The following is a 24,596-nucleotide window of genomic DNA, read 5'->3' as shown; positions in this document are numbered from 1 at the left end:
GATCTAATTTTTTTTGATAACTTCATACTAATGCAGAAATATATGAAAATCATCATTTATATGCTCCTATTTTTATAAATGTGTGGGAAAAAATGATGTATATAAAAATGATAATAAAATAAATATATGGGTATGCATGCCAAATAAATTCCGTTTTAAGGAAAAAAATAATAAATTTGGAGAAATATGTGTTCACAATAAAATACGATTCAAAGTGGTTCATCGTTTTTTTTTTTTTATTATTTTTTTTTCCTAGTAAATTTCTTTTATATACTAACAAAATGATTGTAAAAAAACAAAAATAATAATGCCATTTTGAATATTTTTATATGATTCTACAATAATATAGTATTTATATATTTTTTAATAAATTTTATTATTATGTTAATACGTTAAAAAAAAAGAAAAAAGAAAAAGTATTATTTTTAACAAAATTGGTAATTCAGTTTTAATTTGTTGCATATATATCGATGCATACACTATGCATATTTATTGATAAAAATAGATAACATATTTACAGTTTTCTATTGAACCAGGTAGCTATTTCTCTTCTAGTATATTTACGTTTTTTTTTTCTTTCTATCCATTTTTGGATCATTATCATTTCAAATGTATATAATATATAGGAGTATATATATGCATAACTTTATATTTTTCACAATATAATATTTTGATTTTTACAATATATAATGCATTTTATTTCTTCCTTATAATAACATTTTTCATAATAATTTTTTGTATATTAAACAAAACATACACTCGTTTTATTCTTATATTTTGTAACTCATACATATTTATGTGAATATTTTCACTAGGAATAGTTTATGCATACAACCTATGTAGTTTCTAAACTGTAAGAATATACAAACATATATATATATATACATGCATATATATTTCTACGGAAAAATAAACATAAAAGAATATAAAATTAATGCGAATTGTATTGAATGCATTTAAAAAGGTGACAGAAATAAAGACAAGAAAACAGTACATCCATATAGTTTCAAAAAGAATGTGCAACACAAATTCTGAAATTGATATCCCAGAGGCGGATCAAATAGAATCCCAGAAATTATTTGATGAACTAAAAGAATTAAATATAAATTACAAAGAAGTAAAACATGGGAAAGTAAATTCAATTAAAGATATTTTAGATTTAAATTTGGAGAAATCTGAAAATGTAATAAAAAATTTATTTTTAAAAGATAAAAAAAAAAAATATTTTTATCTATGCGTAGCTAACTGGAAAAAATTAGATTTAAAAAATGTATCAAGCCAATTAAAAACATCAAATTTAAGATTTGTTGATGATGAAAATTTAAAAAATATATTAAATGTAAATCCAGGATCTCTTACTCCATTTTCTATTAAATCAGATAAAGATAATATTGTAAAATTATATTTTGACGAAGATATAAAAAATATGGATGAAGTTATTATTCATCCTATGCACAATTATAGCTGTATATATGTAAAAACAACTGATGTTATTAAATATTGTGATTTGCATAATCATACACCAGAATTTATAAATTTATCAGATTCAAAAGATACAGAAAATCAAAATATAAAAAGAGATGATACTAATATTAATGAAGAAATTTCAAAAGGCACAACCAAATTACCACATGGTGAAAATAACAATAATAAGCACGGGGAAAACGATGAAAAAATAAATGAACGGGATAAAGGAAAGGATGAAGGTAATATCCTTGGAATAACTTCAAAAAAAGAACAAAATTTTTCAGATTGGTATACACAAGTAATTGTAAAAAGTGAATTAATAGAATATTATGATATTTCTGGATGTTATATATTAAGACCTGCTTCTTATTATATATGGGAATGTATCCAAACATTTTTTAATAACGAGATAAAGAAATTAGATGTAGAAAATTCATATTTTCCATTATTTGTTACAAAAAATAAATTAGAAAAAGAGAAAAATCATATAGAAGGTTTTAGTCCAGAAGTTGCTTGGGTTACCAAATATGGTGATACAAATTTACCTGAAGAAATTGCTATAAGGCCTACTAGTGAAACTATTATGTATTCTGTATTTTCAAAATGGATCAGATCCCACAGAGATTTACCATTAAAATTAAATCAATGGAATACAGTAGTTAGATGGGAATTTAAACAGCCAACACCTTTTATTAGAACAAGAGAATTTTTATGGCAAGAAGGGCATACAGCACATAAAAATGAAGAAGAAGCTGTAAAAATGGTATTTGATATATTAGATATATATAGAAGATGGTATGAAGAATGCTTAGCAGTACCGGTTATTAAAGGAATAAAAAGTGAAGGAGAAAAATTCGGTGGAGCTAATTTTACATCAACTAATGAAACATTTATAAGTGAAAGCGGAAGAGCTATACAAGCAGCTACATCACATTATTTGGGTACAAATTTTGCAAAAATGTTTAAAATTGAATTTGAAGATGAACAAGAAAATAAACAATTTGTGCATCAAACTTCATGGGGATGTACTACTAGATCTATAGGTGTTATGATAATGATACATAGTGATAATAAAGGATTAATTTTACCACCAAATGTTGCAAAATATAAAGCTGTTATTGTACCTATTTTATATAAAAATAGTGATGAAACTGCTATTTTTAATTATTGTAAAGATATAGAAAAAGTCTTAAAAAATGCACAAATTAATTGTATATTTGATGATAGAGACCTATATTCTCCGGGTTATAAATTTAACCATTGGGAATTGCGAGGTATACCAATAAGAATAGAAGTAGGCCCAAAAGATATACAGAATAATTCTTGTGTTTTTGTTCGTCGAGATAATAATCAAAAATTCAATATTAAAAAAGAAAGCGTATTATTAGAAACACAACAAATGTTAGTTGATATACATAAAAACTTATTTTTAAAAGCTAAAAAAAAATTAGATGATTCTATTGTTCAAATTACTTCATTTGACCAAGTTATGGATGCCCTTAATAAAAAAAAAATGGTGTTAGCACCATGGTGTGAAGATATAACAACCGAAGAAGAAATCAAAAAAGAAACACAAAGGCTATCTATGAACCAAACAAATACAGAAACCTCACTTAGTGGGGCTATGAAACCTTTATGTATACCCCTCGATCAGCCCCCTATGCCACCAAACACCAAATGCTTTTGGACTGGAAAACCAGCAAAAAGATGGTGCCTCTTTGGAAGAAGTTACTAAGAGTAACAATATATTAAAAAGTTTGGGTTGGGTAGATTCCTCCCAAAATATTTTTTTCCCTTCATTTTGCCAGCATCGTTCGCTTCGTTTTATTTCTTTTAAAAATGTATCTTTAAAAAAAATGCGAATGTTAATTTTGCATACACTTATAATTATACAATATGGAGTATTAAACCAATATAATGTGTGTTTATATTATTATTTTTTTCATTTCATTTATTTTTTTTTCATATAAATTAACATAACATGTAAATTTTTAAGCGGTAAAATGTAAGTATATTAAATTTATGTTTTTTTTTTTAAATTATATAAGTATAATTTTTTTTCATTTCGAAAAATAATTCTCAAGCTGAGAAAACATGCATTGGGGAACCTTAATTTGTTATTAAAATATATATATATATATTTTGAGGGGGTATAGTATAAGCATATTACATTTTGCGTTTATTTTAGCATATGGTTTTCCACAAACGTTACTAAAAGTGAAACGGTTTGCAGGGTATATAAATAATGTAAATGCATATGTATTTTTTTTATTTATTTGTTATTTTTTGTTATTCCTTAATTTTAATGAACATATTCAGTTTTCCGATAATTTGTCGCTTTAATAAAGATATTATTTTTAACATAATTAAATTTGCGTGAATTTATATTAACAAAAAGAAATAAGTAAATAAATAATGGCATCAAACATTTTGTTCGAAGACCGTTTTGTTATAAGCAATGTAGATAATTCAAAGTTTGAAAAAGTTAGTAGAATAAAAGCTAAAAGTACGGGTTATGATGCTGAATTAATCCTTGATGTCCATTCAGAATTGTTTAAAGTTGAAGAAAAGAAGGTGGCACAAATAATAAAAAAAAGAGAAAAAAAAAATTAAATCATCATTATGTTAATTTTAATTTATCGTTTTTATTCAAATATATAACTTTATTGGTATATATAATATATTTTTTTGATTAATATTTTAAAAAATTTTATAGGCTATATACTTAGCTCTTCAAGATAATTTTATGGGAAAAAATGATGACAAAACATGGGAACAAGCTGATAATAAGTCATTAAATAATATTGAATATATTATGAGTGGCCGAATTTTTAAATTCGAGGAACTTTCATCCGAAAGAAGGTTTACTTTCATACTAAGCATATTTTATCATATAAACTGATTATACATATTATATATATTCATATGCCATATGCTATTTATGCAATAATTTATGATTTGGTCTCAATGAACAATAAAATTATTTTATTCATTTATTATATACGTGTGCAACTCTCTCTCTATATGTATATATTGATATGGTTATATTATAATGGCACATTTAAATTTATACATTTTTCTTTTTCAAGGACGGTTTATGCTTCATATGGGGGACTAATGATGGCACTAACAGCAGATAAGCAATTTATAGGAGATCTCGAAATAGACATGAAAATTTATTTACTTGCCAAAAATGTGGATATTGAAATAGTATAAGATATAAAGCGTTACCATGTTTTTTTTTACTTTCACAAGTATTTGCTCACACAATCTTGCCAAAACGAGCATATTATGTTTTTATTTTTTTAACATCTTTTAATATTATCAAATATATATCAATAATATACTTTTTTTCTTTGATCTTTGTTATTACTATTTTCTTTCTCACCATTTTTGTAAATAAATACAAAGAGAAAATAGTGTTCTATTTAAACTGTTATAAAACTTTATTATATTTTTGATGATATGCTATTTTTTTTTCGGTAAATTTGTAAATATTAAGATTCCCAATGCAGAACTTTAATAAAAAGATATAGCTACATAATTTGATTATATTACTTTTTTTGAGAGTTTTCAGATTTTATTCAAAAACACATAAATTGATAGTAATGTAAAAGGAAAAAAAATTATAGCGGTGATAAAAATGTAAACTATTGCATCTGCACGTGTATATAAGTTTTGAACTGCTTAATATACCATTCTAATATAAAATAAATAAATGAAACACAAGTGAATTTTAAATAAAAAGATATATAGGAATAATTATGGAATAAAATATGCGTACTAATATGAATATAGGCATATATAGGCGAATAGGTGCTTGTACACATATTATAAAATAAATCATGTAAAAGTGAAAGAAAAAAATACAATATAGTTATAAAAGAGCGGATTTTATTTAATATGCATCACATTGTACACAAAAATGTGTATTTTATTCTTTTATTGTCCTATATTTTGCTACAAGAATGCGCATTCTTATTTATATGATCATTGTTTCTTAATTTATATATTCCATTTTATAATATTTTTTTTTATAAATGTACTAATATACTCTCCGCTTTTTGTGATGGAAAGAAAATGTAAAGTAGTTATTTATGTATAAAATCAATTATCCAGATTTAAACAATAGTATAGCTACTTGTCCAATATAGAAATATATAAAATTCTTAGTTTCATGTGTAACATATGATCCAAAATTTCTTCCAACTACACAATGCCAGGTAGGGTCATATTTCCTGTCAAACTCTTTTTTTATATGTGCCGCAATATCCTTTTCGACATTGTATTTTTGTAGAGCTTGATTGGCACAATCAATTGCATCAATTTGCATTTCTTCGGTCATATCTACATTTTTTACAACCGCATTTTTATTTGGTTTTCTATCAGCCATTTTTTACAAATAAATGTACATGTGCATATATAAATATTCACGATACATATATTTATAAACGTATATATTGCGTCTATATGTTTATTATATTATTATGGAAATGGAAAAATAAAAGTAAACAATTATGATAATTTTATTAAAAAATAAAATCGAAAAGACGTAAATATTTCTTTTTATAAAATGTCTAGGATTTACTACAATTTATGGATATTTTGCATACATTATTTTTGCATATAATAATTTATATACTTGTTATATAATAATATCGAATAAATGTTTTATATATGTTCTGTCCTTTTTATTCCTGCTCATTATCATTTTTATATAACATATAAATATAATACATATGATATATATACTTAAATAAAATAGCATTTAATTTAATTATGAAAAAATAAATAATAGATATATCTTTTATTGTTTCTGTGGCATTTTTAATTATTATTTATTCTCTTCGTGAGAAAATCCCTCGTTTTATTATTTTATTATTATTTTTTTAGTAAAGAATTTCAATCTTCATAAAGTTCCTTTAGCTAACTATCTATAATGCATACATAATTACACATATAAATAATAAATATGTGTATTTTTTTAATAAATATACTAGCGATATACGAATTTCATGGAGGAATTTTGCCGTCTGATTCAGTTTACGCACATAAATATCGAGTCGCCGTTTTATGCCGTCTAATTAGCATTCATATAAAATGTTAGCTTTCCCTTTGTTCTTATTTATATTATTCGTATAAAAATTACATTTAATTTATATATAAACATATATATATTGCTTAAATAAACAAATATACGTATAAATTGCTATTGTACTTAAAAAATATTTTTTTTGAGATAATCATGTAAGCGGAAATGCTATATATCACAATTTCATATTACGCAATAAAAATAAAAAAATGCGCAAAACGATATCGAAAAAAAAATAAAAATGAATTAATTTGAAAAGGTACATAAAAATAATAAAATAATGTTTTTTTCTTTTTATGATTATTGCTTTATAAATATTTATAATTTTTTTCGCAAATGTGTGTAAAAAAAAGAGAATAATATATAACACTCCTTAAATTGCATCGGCCTTAATTTTTCTTATTTCATTTTTTTTTACTCCCAAGCTTTAATTTTGAATATATAAGTATAATTGGGTGTTATATGAAGAATTATTTAATGCTCAAAAGACAATAAATATATGATCTGCATAATCAATATTAATAAATAGCAATAGTAGTAGCAAAAATAGTGATGTGAAATAAAAAATTAATATAATGAGAAAATATATATAAGGAACATGTATATACCGATTTTTGTGTGTGTATTATATGCATGTTTATGTGATGTACAAATAAAAACAAAAATGAGAAAAAGTCGGAAAAAATAAGAAAATTATAGGGAAAATATACGAAAAATGTACGTAAGATATACGTAAAAAGCACATAAGTGTATGAAACATGCACAAAAAATATAAGAAAAAAATAAAGAAAAAATGGGTAAATGATAAAACGAAGATATAAATATGTGAAATATTTTCCGCTTAATGGGCATGGGCCTTTTGATTAAATAAACTGGACGTTGCTCCAGGAAGATCACTTGCTGACATATCGGAAACTTTAAAATATTCCGAATTTGTTAAAAACATTTTTGTAATAAAATATATAGAAACATATTGTAAAAATGCCGTTCCAAATAGCATAAACCTTTGCCTCCAGTATGTATCAAATATATAGCATATCATAAAAATTATTGGAAACGAAAGTATGTAAAATAAGCCACATATATATAATTTTTGTAAAAATGTTGCAATCTTCTGTTGATTAGTGACTTTATATAGTTTACTTAAATTTATATGATATACAATTGCTAGTAATACTCTTAAAGCTAGTATTATGTAACCAGTTATGTTATCATTGTCAAAGTATTTTGATGACGAGTCCTTGATATATGTGTTGTCAAATACGACTAAAATGACCTAAGAGAAAAAACAAAAATAATATAATAATATATGCATTCACACATGCGTATATATAATAATGTTAGAAATCAGATATAGAGAATGGTTATGACTGATAGCGGGTCCGCTATGTATTTATGCTTACGTGGAAAAACGTAATAACAAAAAATATGATTTTTATTTTTGTAAAGTTGGTAATTTTGGTCTCAAAAATCGTTAAACCATAGCTTAGCGAAAGTAACATAGTACACATGATGATTTGTACTAAAAAGTTGAGTATATTGAATGTAAGTTTAAAAAGCTCAATTCCAATACCATTTTGTGAATAAACTAATAAATGTATAAATAACAAAAAGTTTGATATCAATTGTATTAATATTACAAATGCTAAACATACAACCATTACATGCTTGTTTTGTTTTGATGAAATATTTTTAAAAATTTTTTCTCCATACTGGTAAATGAGATAAATATATAAAAGAGTTAATATGCTCGTAAAAAGGGGTGAATGCAATAACTCATAAGAAAAATGTGAATTATTTGCTTGTAGTATATTTACTTCATATTCTATATTGAATCCTTCATTTTCATATATATAATCAATTACTTGCTCATAAAATCCATTTTTATATAAATTATTATACATATTAGTAAAATTTTTCATTTTTTTAAAATCGTGATATTTAAGGAAAAAAGAAATGTCTTCTCTTTCTCCTTGTGTGAATCTACTTTCTATAAATAAAAGTCTTTTCGGATTTTCCAAAAGTGTATTTTTATCAAAATTATATGTTTTATAATATTTTGTATCATCATCGTAATCATCATCATCATTGTCCCTATTTTCATCATCTGATTGTAAAGCTGATAAATGTGAAATGTCTTTTCTTTCTGATGCATTTAATAGATATTCCCAATATGCTATTTTAGCTTTTATATTTAATTTCAAATTACGAATAAAATTATCATAACAATCATCAAACATTAAGAACCAAACATGAACACGGTGTGTTGTTTTAGCATAAATGTTTTTATATTCATAATTTGAATTTTTCTCATTAATAATAGATTGATAATTTAATATCCCTGATTGTAAAGATTTATTATTTTGTAATTCATTATAGATATAACTAAAGGACTTTGAATATTTATTATTTGTAATTTTTTTTAAGTTATATGTTCTACTGTTAATTAAATCAGAATATTTAAATTGAAACGGCACGCTAAATCTATGTACACTTCTTAAATTTCCAAAAGCATGACATTTTTCATTTTTATTAACATATTTTTCTTCAATATCAAGCATTAATGTAACTCTTTGCGAAAATGGTTTTTCATGATTATTAGTTAAGACATAATATGAATTATCATAATCCATATAAAACAATTTGTTATTTGCTATACCTTCGTTATTTGTATTATTAGAGAAGCCATTACTATTCATTTTATAATAAGCCTGCACCATCTTCTCTAATATATTGTCTTTAAGTTTCATTTTAACATTAAATTCGCATGTCCCTATATTGCAACTAAACTTTGTTAAATAATGAATTTTTTCATTCTTTTTCATATAAAAATTTCCATGAAACACCTTACTTTCTACATCATGAATAATGAAATATGACACGATCACCATAAAAATATAGTATATAGTTTTCTTTCCCATTTTTTTGGAATTATTTTTCGATTTAAATTATATTTTATGCAGACAAATTTTTATCATATATGTGAAAAAAATATAAACTATTCGTTTCTTTATATGAAAAAAATGTCTGTTACTGTTTTGAAATGTACACATATAAATGTGTATCTACATATGTTCCATACATAGGTTTCTTTCTTCCCTTTTTTATGCATAAAATCAAGTTCATGTAAAATAAAAAAATGCATACATTTTCAAATATTTTATTATAGTATATAGGTGATTCAAGTATAAAATATTTCAAAATTGAAATTTCATTGATAATATAATAAAATATATGTAAACTTAAAAAAAAACTTAAAAGTATTTTTATATTGCTCTATTTAGTCTTTAAAAGGCGATTAATGTAGAAAACATAATAAAAGGAAATAAAATGAATTAAATTGACACACCATTTTAACTAAAGAATAACAACGATAAAATAAAAATTACCATATAAAAAGGAAATGCGACAAAAAAAAGAACTATAACTGGACAACACACATGCCTATGCTTATTTTAAATATAAAAAATAATGATTATTATTGAGCTATAATATGTAAGCGAAGCATGGAAATTGAAAATAATTTTATTTTATTATTTTTTTTTTCGAACTATATTTAATATGAATTGATAAAATTAATATTATATATTCAAATAAATGTCTTATACAGAATAAAAGGCTTTAAAATTCTTAAACATAGTGACACAATTAAAATGTTAAATATAAAAAACGTAATAAAGGTAAAAAAATAATTTCTACATCAATTTTATAAAAAAATATAAATTTTGTAACATTTTGATAAAATTTATAAAAATAAAACAAAACCATCGGAATATTCCTTTCTATATATGCACATCAATAAATTCCTTTTAAAAAACCAATAATAATTATAATATAAAAATAATTATGAATATTGTAGAAAACCTTTTTTATTTCTCTATATTTGATTTTTAAATGCATTTGGGGGAAATTGCATTAAGCTACCATTTTGTTCACAATAAATACATTTCGATACAAATACTGTAAAGTATTACTATATTATCAAGAGAAATCATTTTATTTTATTCATATTTATAATTTTTATTTTTAAATTAAAAAAAGTCTTGTAATTGGACAGGTGCCACAATCTTATAGAATGTGAAAAATAAAAAAAAAACAATATAAAGTTGTGTGAAACACGAACAAAAAGCAATGGTACAAAGAAATGAGAACAAAATTAAAAAATATTAAATAAAGCCCATACTTTACTAGCTATACTTCACATTTATTTTTAATATATATTTAATTCTATCTTTTAATTTTTTGTTATCAGTATAATATATTCAAATTGATAATTATTGGAATTTTGCACATATATATTAATTTGGCTAACCTATTAACGGTCATATTATTTATAATATGCTCAATTTATAATAAGGAATATATAATTTTATCTCTGAAAAAAGACACCACATAAAACATAAAAGAAATAAGACATTATTGATTATATTTCTTAATACATACATAAATATATTATGACGTAAAGGTTATATTTTTATATTCATTAAATGAAAAAAAAAAATAAAAGATTATGAGTAATTTCATTTTACCTGTATACATAGCTAGCTATTTTTCCTGTTTTCAAGGTTTCCATTTTTTTTTTTTTAATATTCATATAAGATATTTATATGTTTTGTTTTTAATTACAATTAAATAAGAATAATAAAAAAACGTATGTGATTTTGTTAGTATATATTCCTAATATTATTTATCCTTAAGTGTGTAACATAATTTATTGAGTTATGATATATGAAGGTTTTAAAAAACGTTGTAAATTGTGATGTCTTTTTTGTTTTTTATAAAAAATATATAAATAATATATATATATTAACTACACTGATTTTTGTACAATATATTTGCTCAATTTAATTTCTTGATTGTTTTTCATATTTATTTTTGACTTATTTAATTTCTTTAAAATTTAAGAATGATTTAAAAAATATATTTATTCTCAAAAGGGAACGGGCTTGTGAAAAAACAAATTATACATGTAAATTAAAATGTTTATGTTAAAGTGATAATTTTATTTATTATGATTAAATTTGCATAATTCATTTTGTTTTTCGTTTTTAGACTCAGAAATTTGTGAATGTGTAAGTATTTTGTAGCAAAGGCATAACATTTGAATTTGTTATATGCATGATTGCATAATATATGTATACTAAGACATTATATTATTTATAAAAAATTATAATTATTGCAAAATATAAATGTGAATTGAAAATAAATATATAAAAAATTTACAATGTCGGACATATCTGATTTTTCAGACATTGATGATTTTTCAGAAAATGGAAAACAAAACAAATTTCTCAAAAAGAAATCCAAAAAATCAACATCAAAAGCAAGTGATTCAAATAAAGATAATACTTTAGACAAACAAAATAGCAATAAAATTGTAAGGAGCATTCAAAGTGAAGATAAAGGATTACTTATGGAAAACTCAGGAACGATTGAATCAGAAAAAAAGTTAAATTTAAAAACAGGGTCAAAGGAAGATAATACATTATATTCAACTAATTCTAAGTCATTTCAAAATTTAGATAACTCTACAAAGTTAAAAGACCAACAACAGCGAACTGATGGTATGAATCCACGAGTAGCTGATTGTGTTATGTCTCCTCCAGAATTCTTTATATCTCATATTTATCATGATAACAAAGTTTTTATGAAAAAATATGCTCATTCAATGATAGAATATGAAAATGAGTTTTTTATTTATGGTGGAATAAATGCTAAGAATGAATATTTAGATGAATTCATAAAGTTTACATATGGACCTAATACATTTACTTCCAAAAAATTAACTGAAAACCCGGGAAAGAGAGCATATGCATCATTGACATTAGCATATAATAATGAGAATTCCCCATATTTATTATTATTTGGTGGATTATGTGGGCCAAATATATTAGCAAAAGATTGTTATATGTATGACATAGCAGAAGATACTTGGTCAAAATATTCTCTTAAATTAGATTCTGTTCCAGGAGCAAGATATGGTCACGCTTATACATATTGTCCTATTACATATGCAACAATAATTTGGGGAGGCTTAAATAGAAATAATGAGTTACTAAATAGTGGACATAATTTTGTTGGAGGAAAATGGTCCGAAATTAATAATAAAGGTACATGCCCATCCCCTCGAGCATTTTCGTCTCTTGTTTGGTTAGATAGAACAACAAAAGATAATGTAAATTATAGTTTTCTTTATTTATTTGGTGGAGATTTAACAAATAGAGGTACACCAACAGATGAATTATGGGTATATAATATCAAAAATGAAAATTGGACATTAATAAAAAATTCATCTGGTGAAATACCATGCGCAAGATGGAAGCATGGTTCTGTTATGGTTGACAAAAATATGTGGATATCAGGGGGATTATTTTCTGGATGGTTTTCAAATTATACTATTCCAGACTTATATGTATATGATGTTCCATCTAATTGTTGGTTTCACTGTCAAATAGCATCTAAGCAAATCCATAATTGCTATGATTATGGTACTTTGAATTTGCATTCTCAAACAAAAGCCTTTTTTTTATTTGGCGGAAAAAATTACAATAATGAGCCAATTTCAAATGTATGTAGATTTGCACCGTTATGCACAAGTGTATCAATTACGATGATGAGAAATGATATTAAAAGCTTTAATAGCTTGATACTCGAAATAAAGAAAGAAACTGAAGAGACTGCAAATAATGTATCAGAGATTCAAGAAATTATACATATGTATAGTTTAGATATAAAAGATTTTAAAATTTTGTTCGAAGCATTAACACGAAGCATACAAATTCTTAAGGAAAATGTCGAGCATATTGATAAAGAATTGTCTATTTTAAAAGAAAACATTGCTGCCAATAAACAAAATTCACTTGAAAATCCGGCTATAAAAAATGAAAATGAAGATCCAGAAAAAATAAAAAAAACGGAAGAAGCAGAAAATACAAAAAATGAAATAAAATCTGAGGAAGCAACGTGTGCTCAGTAATTCTGCTTAGCTTCTATAAAGCCATAAATATATGTATATATATATCGGCATAAAGTGATTTGCGTGGAATGCAAAGAAATCGTGATTTTACTCATTTCTATTATATTTATAACCCGTGATTTTGTATACAAGTTTTACTCAAATATTTTTTGTTTTCATATTTTGTAGTTTTTTTGCATGTTTTAATAAGTACTTTTTATTAATTAGCCTAGTATATATGTCTCAAATATAAAATAATATATTAATTGTATGCTTTGTTTTAAAACATATAAGAATAAAATCATGAAATAATAATATGCTTTATTTTACATATCGGGTAATGAATTATAATAAATAGCAAATCGAATGAGCAAGCATTCACATATATATTTTATGAAATTAAAAATAGACAAATAATATAATGTTGAATAAGAGTATTATGTATACCCCTCGATGGAAAAATATGCACACACACATATATATAATAATCATCGCATAAAATTTTTTATATTTAACTGTGCTTGCAAAAAATAAAAAATAACTACTTTGGGTAGGTACAATGTTCATATATATATAATTTTTGCGAGTAAAACAATATAGCATTATGAATTGTGAAAAGGGTATTAATATAAAAGCTGAAAAAATTAATGGGCTTTATGCATATGACGAAGATGATGTTTTTTCGAATTCTACCTTGTCTGATGTTGAAAAATCCTTCAAGTTTTGGGACGGTGTGAATAACTGGTGCAATTAAATAAAAAAATAAAATAACTTATGAATATTGATATTTCCCCATTGTGTGCATAAAATAAAATGCATAATATCGTTGCTTATTGATCTGTATATATGCGTGAAAAATAATATAGTAATTATATAATTATAATTTGAACAATTTTTATAATAAATATTATTAGTGATATTTTCAACATATATAAAGAATTTGAAGACATTGATGACGAAGAGGAGACTCAGGACAAGAAAGAAAAATTCGTTACTCCTAAATTACAGCATAGCATAGAAACGAATACGACTGGATTAGATAATGAAGCAACTGCTGAAAGTAGTAATGTCAAAACCGAAAAAAATAACCAATCTAACCCTGAATTAAACTAAATTTGATGTCATAGTATATATTATCAAATTTTTATAATGAAAAGGTTCAATGAACATATGCAAATATGTGTATATAAAAGTGTGTTTAGTTATACATTAATTTATATTCGCATTGTTATATTAAAAATTTTTAATGATTTTTTGTAAAGTTGATAAATATAAAACATAATAAAAACATAGAGGAGAATATTAAAAAATATATTAATAATATTACGAAAAAAATAGAGATATGAGGCTAGATTGCATAAGACATTTGTTCTTTAATCTGTTCAACAAATGAATAATCCACTTTTCTTAGCAAAATATAAGGATTAAATATTTTTGCATAATTTAATAAATTTTTTTGAGTGATATCTGAATATTTATTATCGCTTAAATATGATTTAATTTGCACTAGCACTCTGTCGTTATATAAAGGAATACTAAAACTTTGATCCTTATAATGTCTTAGAACCAAAATAACAATGTGATTACTATTTCCATATTTATTATGAAAAATTTGAGCTTCTGTAAAAAGTTTATGATTAAGGTGATAGCCGACAGATTTAATTATTGTAGCATAAGTATCATGAACAATAAATTCTGATACAATTTTTACATTTACTTTATTTTTTTCAGATGATTTTAAAATAGCCCCTTGTTCATATTTTCTTAACAATGATAATTTTTTTAAATGATTTGGTTCTATATATTCTCTAAAAATATAATCTTGATTTTGTGATTGGGGATTTAGTATATTTTCATCCTCTCGTGCACTATGTTTATAATAAGAATCTACCCATTTGAATTTATTATTAACATCACTGGATTTTGTCATAACTTTTAATAATTTTTGAAAATTAGGATCATCATTTATCGGCATATTATTTTCTGATATATATAAACTAGATAGCGAATATTCCGTATATTTAAAAAAATTATTTTTCCCTAATGTTTTTAGTATATCATCATCTAAAAATTGTTTTTCTTCATTTTCCATAAATTGAAGATTTTTTTCTTCAGTATTATTATCATTGCTTATACCAATACCCTCAAATGTGTTATTTGTCTCAGAAATTAAAGTGGTTATTAATTTATCTATGTTATCATTCATTTATTATTATGATTTTGCAAAACAGGACAAATAAAATTAAAATTTATACAGTAAGAATACTAACGGGGGAGCTTAACAGTTTTACGTGAGTCCAGCTTATATATTTATATTATCCCTCGAATTATGTAGATATAATATTGATACAACAATTAGTTATACAGTTAGACAGTTTATAGGTGTGGTTTTGATGAGGCAAGAATTTTGATAAGTGATTGATTAAATAAAGAGGAAAATTATTTTATACGAATTTAGGAGAGAAGGAATATTTAAAACGGAATGGCATAATAATAATTAAATCATGATAAGCATTACGGCAAAAAATATTTACATAATAATTTAAATACTAATTATACTATACGTATTCCCTTTGTGCTTATTAAATTCAGTGAATTAAATATATCGTGAGAATTCCACAAATTAATTAAATTAAAGTAAAGTAAAACAAAAAAAAATTATTGTCAACCAAATTGTTGGTAGCTCTCATCAGAAGATAGTAATTTCTACAAATAAAATATAAATGTGCAACAATGTAATTAAAAAAAGTACAGCTAATATATATTTAATAAAAATAATTTAAGAATGCATATTTATATTAATTAAATGAATAAAACAAATTTTTGTAATTTCACATGAAAAAATTATTATGTATAAGTTATTATATAATATATGTTAAGTAGCCAAGAATTTTATCTATATAGCTTTCTTATGCTCAATTATTTCAGCATTTATTATTATGTTCTATGCTTAAAAAGTTATAATTATACAAAAAAGTTCGTGAATTTGTTTAAAACCGCTTTTCTACTTAGTTTAATACAAATGAAAAAGTGCAAATGAAGTTTCAAAATAACGCTATATATTATATATATACTCGACTTGTGATATATATATTATATATATAAGGAGAACAGTACTTTATATCATTAATTATTTAGAAAAATATATATAATGATTAGTAAAGATAAATATAAATGGATATTAATATATATGTTTCCTTTTATATTATAAAAAGAGTTTAAAACATTGTTTTACAAATGTGCTTTTTCGATAGAAGTAAAAGAATAAAAAATATTATAAAAATTAATTTTCAATGAGGTACAATTCCGGCGTTTAAAAATATACTCAATAAAAAATAAAGGAAGTTAAAATTTAACTTACCTGGCTGGCGTTTGGGGTAGCTCATGAATTACCCTGACGTAGTTCGGAGCAGAGCATTGCACTCAGCTGACTGTGATGGACTATAGACTTTCCACATGGAAGGTGTTAACAGCAAAATTTTTGCCCGTGGCTTATTTCATATTATGAATATGCCATTAACAATTTTAAATTATCAATTTTTTGCTCATTAATAAAATTTAGGTAATATATTGCTAAGTGCAAATATATATGTCCGTGATTTTTTATGCTATACCGCAAAAATAGCATAATAATGTAATATTATATAATATATATAATTTATGGTATATTTTATATGGAAAAAATATTTTAATTTCATTTTTCTCTTATGTTTCATGCACTATATATAATAATGCGTAATTTTATAATTAATTTCCCATTATAATTATAATAAATTCACTAAAAGAAAAATAAACAGTTTTTATAATTAAAATTCTGTATTTATACATGGAGGGTTATATTATATGTCCATAGGAGCATCTTAAAATCGTTAAAATATGTTTTAAAAAATGTTATTATATATATATATTAGCAAATATGCCTAATATAATATATGTATATATTTATAGGCTTATTAGTTACATTATATAAATTGCTAATAGGGTAAAAAAAAATGTAGGGCGTGATAGTGATACATTTGATTAAAAGAAAAGGATCGATAGCAAGGTAAATATATATTTTTTTTTATTCAAAGGTTTTTAAAGGTTTAACTTAATGATATGCTTATTATTCACAAACTTAATATATTTTGTTACTTTATACTTATAATTATGTGGTCAATATATCAAATGAATGGCATAAAAAGTATTATAGGTATTCAATATTGTCATCGCTAAACGATTTCGTCTTATAATAATGTACATAAATAATACTTCTCTTATAAATAAAATGATACATGAAAACAGTATATATTTATTATGAAAAGGTGCTATAATATTTTTTTAATCATTATTTTACGTAAATTTTATGCATTATTTATATACAAAAAAATTAAATTAATTATATATATTAAAGCATTCGAAACTAGCCCTACGAATATTATTCAATGTTACATGCTCGTCTTTTTATAACCCTGATTAAAGAGTAAAGATTTTGATTACAATATCTTGAAATTGTTTATATGCATGAAAACAATAATTTACTAATATATATTTTTTTTCCGATTTCTTATACAAAATAATATACTAATAAAAGAATGAAAATATTGTTCGTTATCCTTTTAGTATTACATTTATACATTATCATTATTTTATATTTATGTATTAGCATAGAAAAAGATATATTCATATATGCTTAAACTAATATATAAGAATGTAATAATATTACATATATATATTTTTATTTATATAAATTCCTTAAAATAAAAGATAAAAAATACTATATATATTTAAGAAAATATTTTTCATATACATTGATCTAAATATAAGACAAACTTAAAAAATATGCACATGGTAACGGCATTATATAATCACACATACGTTGCGTAAAAAACTGAGGCGTATATCATATGAAAATTATTAAGCAAAAAGATTAACACTTTGGTATATGGGAGTAATATATGCATATATATAGTAAATATGTCTGTGAACGAATAATTTATAAGAAAAAATATATTTAAAAATTGAATATTATGTTCTTATAATACACAGAAGCTGGAGAAATGCAATAAAAAGCATTTAAAAAAAATTATTTAATTTTTGTATATAAGTATAAAAAATAGCATACATATATTATAAAGAACGAAGCGTAAATATGTATATACATGAATACGTGGCAAGTAGCTGACTACTTAATAGTGTTGCTATCGATGATTTAAATTGCAAAAATATTTAATATATTTTTTTTATGATAAATATATAAAAAGCATTATTTTATTCCCTTTATTATTTACCTATATATATAAGAACCCATTATATGCAACCATCGAACAATAAAATAAAAGAATAAAAAATTATAGTTATATTAATGATTTATTTTGATACCTTTTTTATCATAAACAATGCTTTAAAAGAAATTTTATTAAATAAAAAATACAAAAGATTAAAAAGATATTACAAAATTTGCGTACTATCAACATGCATTTATTTTACAAGAATTTAAATGCAATTAATTTCAATTAATCACTAAATAAATGATCGCAAAAAATAATAAATACCTACATTATATCAACAATTAAATATAAAGAGATATAATATTTTATTATTTTTTTATGTATTACATGCATATTTAATAGCTTTTCAAAGTACTTATAACTTTTAAATAATATAGCGATGATAAATTTATGAAAAAGCTATTGGTTCGTTAAATATATACATATATATATTTTTATTCATAAAATTTAAAAATTATATGAAAAAAAAATAATGGTTTGTCACAATATTATTCTATAATATGTAATAAAATATTATATTTTTACAAAAAAATTTTTATATTGCATGCCCCCTTTTGTTATTTTATAAATATCGTTCTTGAAAAAACCAAAAATAATATACGCATACATAAATAAGTATACAAAAAAAATAGGCAGATAAAAATATAAATAATACTAATAATTAAAAAAAATAAATATCGCAAATAAACGTATATAAAAATATAACCATTATAAGAGTTGATACTTTAATTGTGTATTATATATACATTATAAAAATATAATGAAATAATAAAATAAATATGATTTATATATATACATAAATGAATTTTTACCCGAAACGAAGGTAATATATATATTTTTATGTAGCACATAAATAATAATAAAATATATAAAATAAGTACTATAACAAACTATATTACTCTTTATATGTATAAAACTTATTGTAAAATATTGATCTGTATAATATAACGGAACAATATTTTTATACATATAGAGAAATGTATTATTATATATATAGTACTAAAGAACCTATTTAAAAGTATAAAGTATATACATTCATTATTATAGATATTAATGAATAATATATATATATTATATTAATATATGCACATAAAATATAATAAGCACTTAAAAATTATTGCAGGGAAATTAGTGAAATGATATATTAAAAAAAATAATTAAAAATATTAAAAACAAATAAAAGCACTAATAAGAATAAAGTTAATAAAAATTTTTAAATAATTATTAAGAAAAAGTAAAAAAAGCATTAAAAAATAATATAAATATTCATCATAATAATTACATATAAAACGACCCAATGATATTATTTGGGTAATTATATTGATATTTGGGATACCATTTAATTAATTTTTTTTAATTTTTTAAACACAAAACGGAAGAATATTGCTCTAATATATATATAATTTATAATATGCCATTAGTTTCACAGAATTACTAAAAGCTAATTATATATAATATATAGAACAGGCGAGAAAATAATACAGTGAAAACACGAATAGAAAAAATAAACTTTATATAAAAAGTAATATTGAATACAAAAAAAAATAAAAGCAATTATTTCAAACAGGAATGGTAATAATAATGATAATGTTATGAGGCCGAGATTAGTAATATTACCAAAAAATCGAAAAAATAAAAACAATTTTATTTGTATTTTTTTTTATTTTGTGTAGATGGTAAAATAATAGTAAGCAATAATGCAAATAAAATGAAAGAATCTAATAATGAGGAAGCAAGTGGTTTAATAATTGAAAATGAAAAAAATGAGCATAACGAGAATCGTTCGGGAATAAACAATGATGATGTGATGGATAACAGTAGTAGCAATATAAGTGATGTAAATATAAAAGAGTTTAACTCTAAAAATAATAATGCTAACTATAAATCTATTTCAAATGGAAATACAATTGACGATAATGTTAACGATACTAATTATTTAAATAACAAAGATAATGTTAATAATCAATGTAATAATAATTCATTAAATACAATGAGTGATGAATTTACTATTAATAATAAAGAATTATATAATAGTAACAGTGATCTATATTTAGATTATAAAAATCAAAAAACGACAAATGTAAATTTAAGTGATGAATCATTTTTAAAAAATGTAGATAATATGCGAACCTTTGAAAGAGGTATAGTGTATTTATCGGAAGAGGAGTATATATATATGTCAAATAAAATCAAATTATTAGGATTTCGATTTATTGAAATTCCCTGTGCAAAACCCAAAACAGAAAAAAGAAATACATTCAGTGCGATATCAAAAAGGCATTTAAATGAAATAAAAAATTTACACTGCTCATTATCAAATAATATATACGATGCAGGTAAAAGAAAGTCAAAAAAATCATACGATAAATTTTATTCAAAGGATGAATTTAGTAGTAGTACAGCTACTAAAGAAAATGTAAACGATATACAAAAATATAATGATAATAATAACAGCGCCGTTAGTAGTATTGATCATATTGGTGGCGGCAAAACAAATAATAACAGTTTGGGTGGAAAAAGAAAATTTCCAAGTAATAGCTTATCAAATGTTAATGTAAAATCGAATGATAATATAAACTATGGCCAAAACAATAGGAATAATAGTATGCTAAAAAAAGGCGAAGCATGGGATGCTGATAGAAACAATAATAACAAATTAAATAACAGTAGTAACATTAGCAATTCTAATAAAGGAAAGGGGAAACTTTCTAAATGCACTAGCATTGGTAGTGGTAAAAGGCAAATGAGTTCATCTTTCACAGGAGGAAAAGAAGCATTAAAAAAGAAAGCAAAACATAATAATAATTATTATGAAGATAATAATACTATAGATGAATATGAAGAGCATCGGAAAACATATAGGAAGAGAATTTATAAATGTCAAAATGCTTGGAAAAATAATTGTTTTAAAATATTACATAAATTAAAAAAAAAAGAAATGAGTTGTTGGTTTTTAAAACCAGTAAATCCAGAATTAGATGGAATACCAAATTATTTTAATATTATAAAAAATCCAATGGATTTTGAAACAATAGAAAATAAATTATTGAATGATAAATACAATAGCCCTTTTCAATGGCAACAAGATGTTAGACAAATTTTTTATAATGCATTTACATATCACAAAGTTAAAAATTGTGTGTGGAATGATGCCTATAAATTAGCAAAAGAATTTGATCGATTACTTAACGAAGAAAATAAAATGAAAAATATACATATAGAATATACTAGAAGCACAAATTCAGTATTATTTGATATGAAAAAATATAATGAAATTTTAATTAATAAAAATAATAATTATGATAGTGATAGTAGTACTTATAGTAGTGATTATATTAGTGATACTGGAGATGTAAGTTCAGATTATGTAACAAGTAATAATAATAAAAAAGGAAATATAAATAATAAAATAAATCGAAATAATAATTCTAAAAAAAGAGGAAACGCAGCAATAGATGGAATGAATAATAGTAGTCTATCTATAAATAATTTATCATCAGGTAGCCAAATGTTTTCATCTCAAAATAAAAAAGGATTATCAGGGGATCTAATAGATCACAAAATAAATAAATCAAGTAAAATGGGGTCAAATGATATCGATTCAATGAGAAATATTCGGGGCGATGGTAAATATATTGGAAATAAAAAAGATAAATCGTTTGCTAAATATGGCAATAATAATTTAAATAGTAATAATAGCAATACGAGTTGCTATAATAATAGCAATTCTATTGATTTTGAACCCCCAAGTATGGGAACAATACCTGAGCCCCCAGGTATTCAAAAAATTGGAATTAATGACAAAGGGTTAAATAATTATCAAGTTAATCTTCTTTTTAAAAACCTGAGAAGATTAGCACCTAACCAAAGAAGAGCAGCATTAGAAATTATACAAGATGATTTAGGAATATTAGCAGAAAATCATATGTTTGATAGATTTTTTACATTTGATACAGAATTATTATCTATTGAAAAACAAAAAAGAATATTTTTATATATAAATCATATGGGAAGAATTAATTTGGAGCAATATAAAGCTTCACGAATTTCTTCTGAAAATATGCCTAATTGTAATAATAATATATCTAGAGGAAAAATGATGATGCAAATGAAAAATGCTAATAATAATAAAAATTATATGAACAGTCATAATAATGGTAATAGTGATGAACATTTTGATAAAAGACGAGGAAATAGATATGTATCATCATCTTCTAATTCATCTGATACATCGTCATCTAATTCATCAGATTCATCTACGTTTTCAACGTCAAGCGATGATAGTGAATCTGATAGTGAGTCAGATATGGATTTTGATTCATATAATAATAAAAAAAAAAAATTAAAAGGGCAATTTTCAAATGATAAAAAAAAAGAAATCCCAAATAAATTTTTTGATAACAAAAGAAAATCATTGCCACAATACAAGCCTGTTGATGAAAAAAAAAAAAGTTTAGAAATTCGAGAAGACGTAATGGGAATACATGCTGATTTTTTAGGATCAATGGATACGCCAAAAAACCAAAAAAAAAATCAAAAAAAAAATCATAAAAACTCAGGAACTGCTTGGCCAGAATGGAAAGGACAAGTTATTCAACAGGCTATTCTTACACAACGGCAAACGAATGTCCCCATAAATAAAAAGGAATTAATAGCTGAAGGCTATGATGCAAAAATTTAGGTAACTTTGGTGTCAAATAAAGAAAAGAGGGTAAAACAATATATTTTTATTATTGGATTTTTTAGAGCCTTTGAGATGGATTATATTCATGTGTCAGCTAATTCATTAATACATAATTACGAGCGCAAATCCATATATGCATTATATGCATATAAATATTTGCTATTTAGTGCTACAAATTCAATTACATATGCTATATACTTAAGTTTTTGAAATATATTAGAGGGAATATAATTATTTATTGGGGATATAATTTATAATTCTATGAAAGTAACAGGGTATATAGGTTAAAAGGAATTATATATATAGAGAAAATGAATTACAAATATAAATAGGCATGGAAACTGTTCAACTATATTAGTAATATTTAACAAGGCAAATTATGAATGGGAATAGAAGGAGAAATTAGTGAAGTGTTGGGCATGCATATATATGCAAGAAAAATAAAATATTTAGTGTTATTTTTGATAAAACATTCAAAATGGAAGTGGGGAGGAAATATCATTGCTATTACAACTATTTGGTGGTTTATTATACATATGCATATATATGCAATATATAAAAACTAATCACCATAAAATTAAAAAATTAAAAGTTAATAGTAATAGCAGTAGTATACCGAGTACAAAATAACTATTACTAATAAGTTTAAGGAACAATTTCATAAAAGGGTATATAAAATATATTTTCCGATAACGAACTAACGTAATAATGGACAAAATATTAATTATTTGAATAATAAATATTGTATATACTATGAATAATGTGAGCCCATGCTATAAAAATATTAACACATTGATATTATTTAAAAACAGAGATGTGAATCCTATGTATGTTTATTATATATTTCGTATTTTTTCAACTTAATAATTTTTGTAGTCATATATATAGGTATATATTTTTTTTTATGTGTATACACATTCTTATCTCAAAAACGATGTTTTAGTAATTTTATGAATAAAAAAGCAATGATGATTTTTTTAATTATGTTTCTTTTAGTTATATATATATATATATATAACCATGTGTTAACAACAAACGAATGTATGAACAGACAGTCGAATGAACTAATTAATGCATGTGTGTATGTGTATTTGTTTTTTTTATTTGCTTATTGATTTGTTTACCTAC

The 24,596-nt window shown here is 23.0% G+C and overlaps 8 protein-coding genes and 1 non-coding gene across 9 annotated transcripts; 6 read left to right on the top strand and 3 right to left on the bottom strand.

Annotated features, from left to right (window-relative positions):
• Positions 1 to 934: 934 nt before the first annotated feature.
• On the top strand, positions 935 to 3,202 carry PBANKA_1429600 (proline--tRNA ligase; the record flags this gene model as incomplete). Its single annotated transcript, XM_034567644.1, has 1 exon — positions 935 to 3,202. One exon carries the CDS (start codon positions 935 to 937, stop codon positions 3,200 to 3,202), a length of 2,268 nt encoding a protein of 755 aa, XP_034424120.1.
• A 680-nt stretch (positions 3,203 to 3,882) lies between these two features.
• On the top strand, positions 3,883 to 4,683 carry PBANKA_1429500 (DNA-directed RNA polymerases I, II, and III subunit RPABC3, putative; the record flags this gene model as incomplete). The annotated part of the gene is made up of 3 exons (XM_034567643.1): positions 3,883 to 4,041; positions 4,184 to 4,329; positions 4,557 to 4,683. The coding sequence occupies 3 exons, from the start codon at positions 3,883 to 3,885 to the stop codon at positions 4,681 to 4,683; spliced, it is 432 nt and encodes a 143-aa protein (XP_034424119.1).
• Positions 4,684 to 5,578: 895 nt separating this feature from the next.
• Positions 5,579 to 5,860, bottom strand: PBANKA_1429400 (dynein light chain 1, putative; the record flags this gene model as incomplete). Its single annotated transcript, XM_034567642.1, has 1 exon — positions 5,579 to 5,860. The coding sequence occupies one exon, from the start codon at positions 5,858 to 5,860 to the stop codon at positions 5,579 to 5,581; it is 282 nt and encodes a 93-aa protein (XP_034424118.1).
• Positions 5,861 to 7,400: 1,540 nt separating this feature from the next.
• PBANKA_1429300 (integral membrane protein GPR180, putative) lies at positions 7,401 to 9,480 on the bottom strand (the record flags this gene model as incomplete). Its single annotated transcript, XM_034567640.1, has 2 exons — positions 7,401 to 7,835; positions 7,963 to 9,480. The coding sequence occupies 2 exons, from the start codon at positions 9,478 to 9,480 to the stop codon at positions 7,401 to 7,403; spliced, it is 1,953 nt and encodes a 650-aa protein (XP_034424117.1).
• Positions 9,481 to 11,783: 2,303 nt separating this feature from the next.
• On the top strand, positions 11,784 to 13,535 carry PBANKA_1429200 (kelch domain-containing protein, putative; the record flags this gene model as incomplete). Its single annotated transcript, XM_034567639.1, has 1 exon — positions 11,784 to 13,535. One exon carries the CDS (start codon positions 11,784 to 11,786, stop codon positions 13,533 to 13,535), a length of 1,752 nt encoding a protein of 583 aa, XP_034424116.1.
• Positions 13,536 to 14,118: 583 nt separating this feature from the next.
• PBANKA_1429100 (conserved Plasmodium protein, unknown function) lies at positions 14,119 to 14,627 on the top strand (the record flags this gene model as incomplete). The annotated part of the gene is made up of 2 exons (XM_034567638.1): positions 14,119 to 14,258; positions 14,429 to 14,627. The coding sequence occupies 2 exons, from the start codon at positions 14,119 to 14,121 to the stop codon at positions 14,625 to 14,627; spliced, it is 339 nt and encodes a 112-aa protein (XP_034424115.1).
• Positions 14,628 to 14,862: 235 nt separating this feature from the next.
• On the bottom strand, positions 14,863 to 15,720 carry PBANKA_1429000 (mediator of RNA polymerase II transcription subunit 18, putative; the record flags this gene model as incomplete). Its single annotated transcript, XM_034567637.1, has 1 exon — positions 14,863 to 15,720. The coding sequence occupies one exon, from the start codon at positions 15,718 to 15,720 to the stop codon at positions 14,863 to 14,865; it is 858 nt and encodes a 285-aa protein (XP_034424114.1).
• Positions 15,721 to 16,867: 1,147 nt separating this feature from the next.
• On the top strand, positions 16,868 to 17,031 carry PBANKA_1428980. The gene has a single exon (XR_002688192.1). It is a non-coding gene; the product is annotated as a U1 spliceosomal RNA (small nuclear RNA).
• Positions 17,032 to 20,492: 3,461 nt separating this feature from the next.
• On the top strand, positions 20,493 to 23,465 carry PBANKA_1428900 (bromodomain protein 2, putative; the record flags this gene model as incomplete). The annotated part of the gene is made up of 1 exon (XM_034567636.1): positions 20,493 to 23,465. The coding sequence occupies one exon, from the start codon at positions 20,493 to 20,495 to the stop codon at positions 23,463 to 23,465; it is 2,973 nt and encodes a 990-aa protein (XP_034424113.1).
• Positions 23,466 to 24,596: the final 1,131 nt, after the last annotated feature.

This window comes from Plasmodium berghei (genome assembly GCF_900002375.2).
Source record: "Plasmodium berghei ANKA genome assembly, chromosome: 14".
Taxonomy (NCBI): Eukaryota; Apicomplexa; class Aconoidasida; order Haemosporida; family Plasmodiidae; genus Plasmodium; species Plasmodium berghei.
The sequence above is the reverse complement of the archived record's forward strand: the minus strand, read 5'-3'. Positions and strand labels throughout refer to the sequence as shown.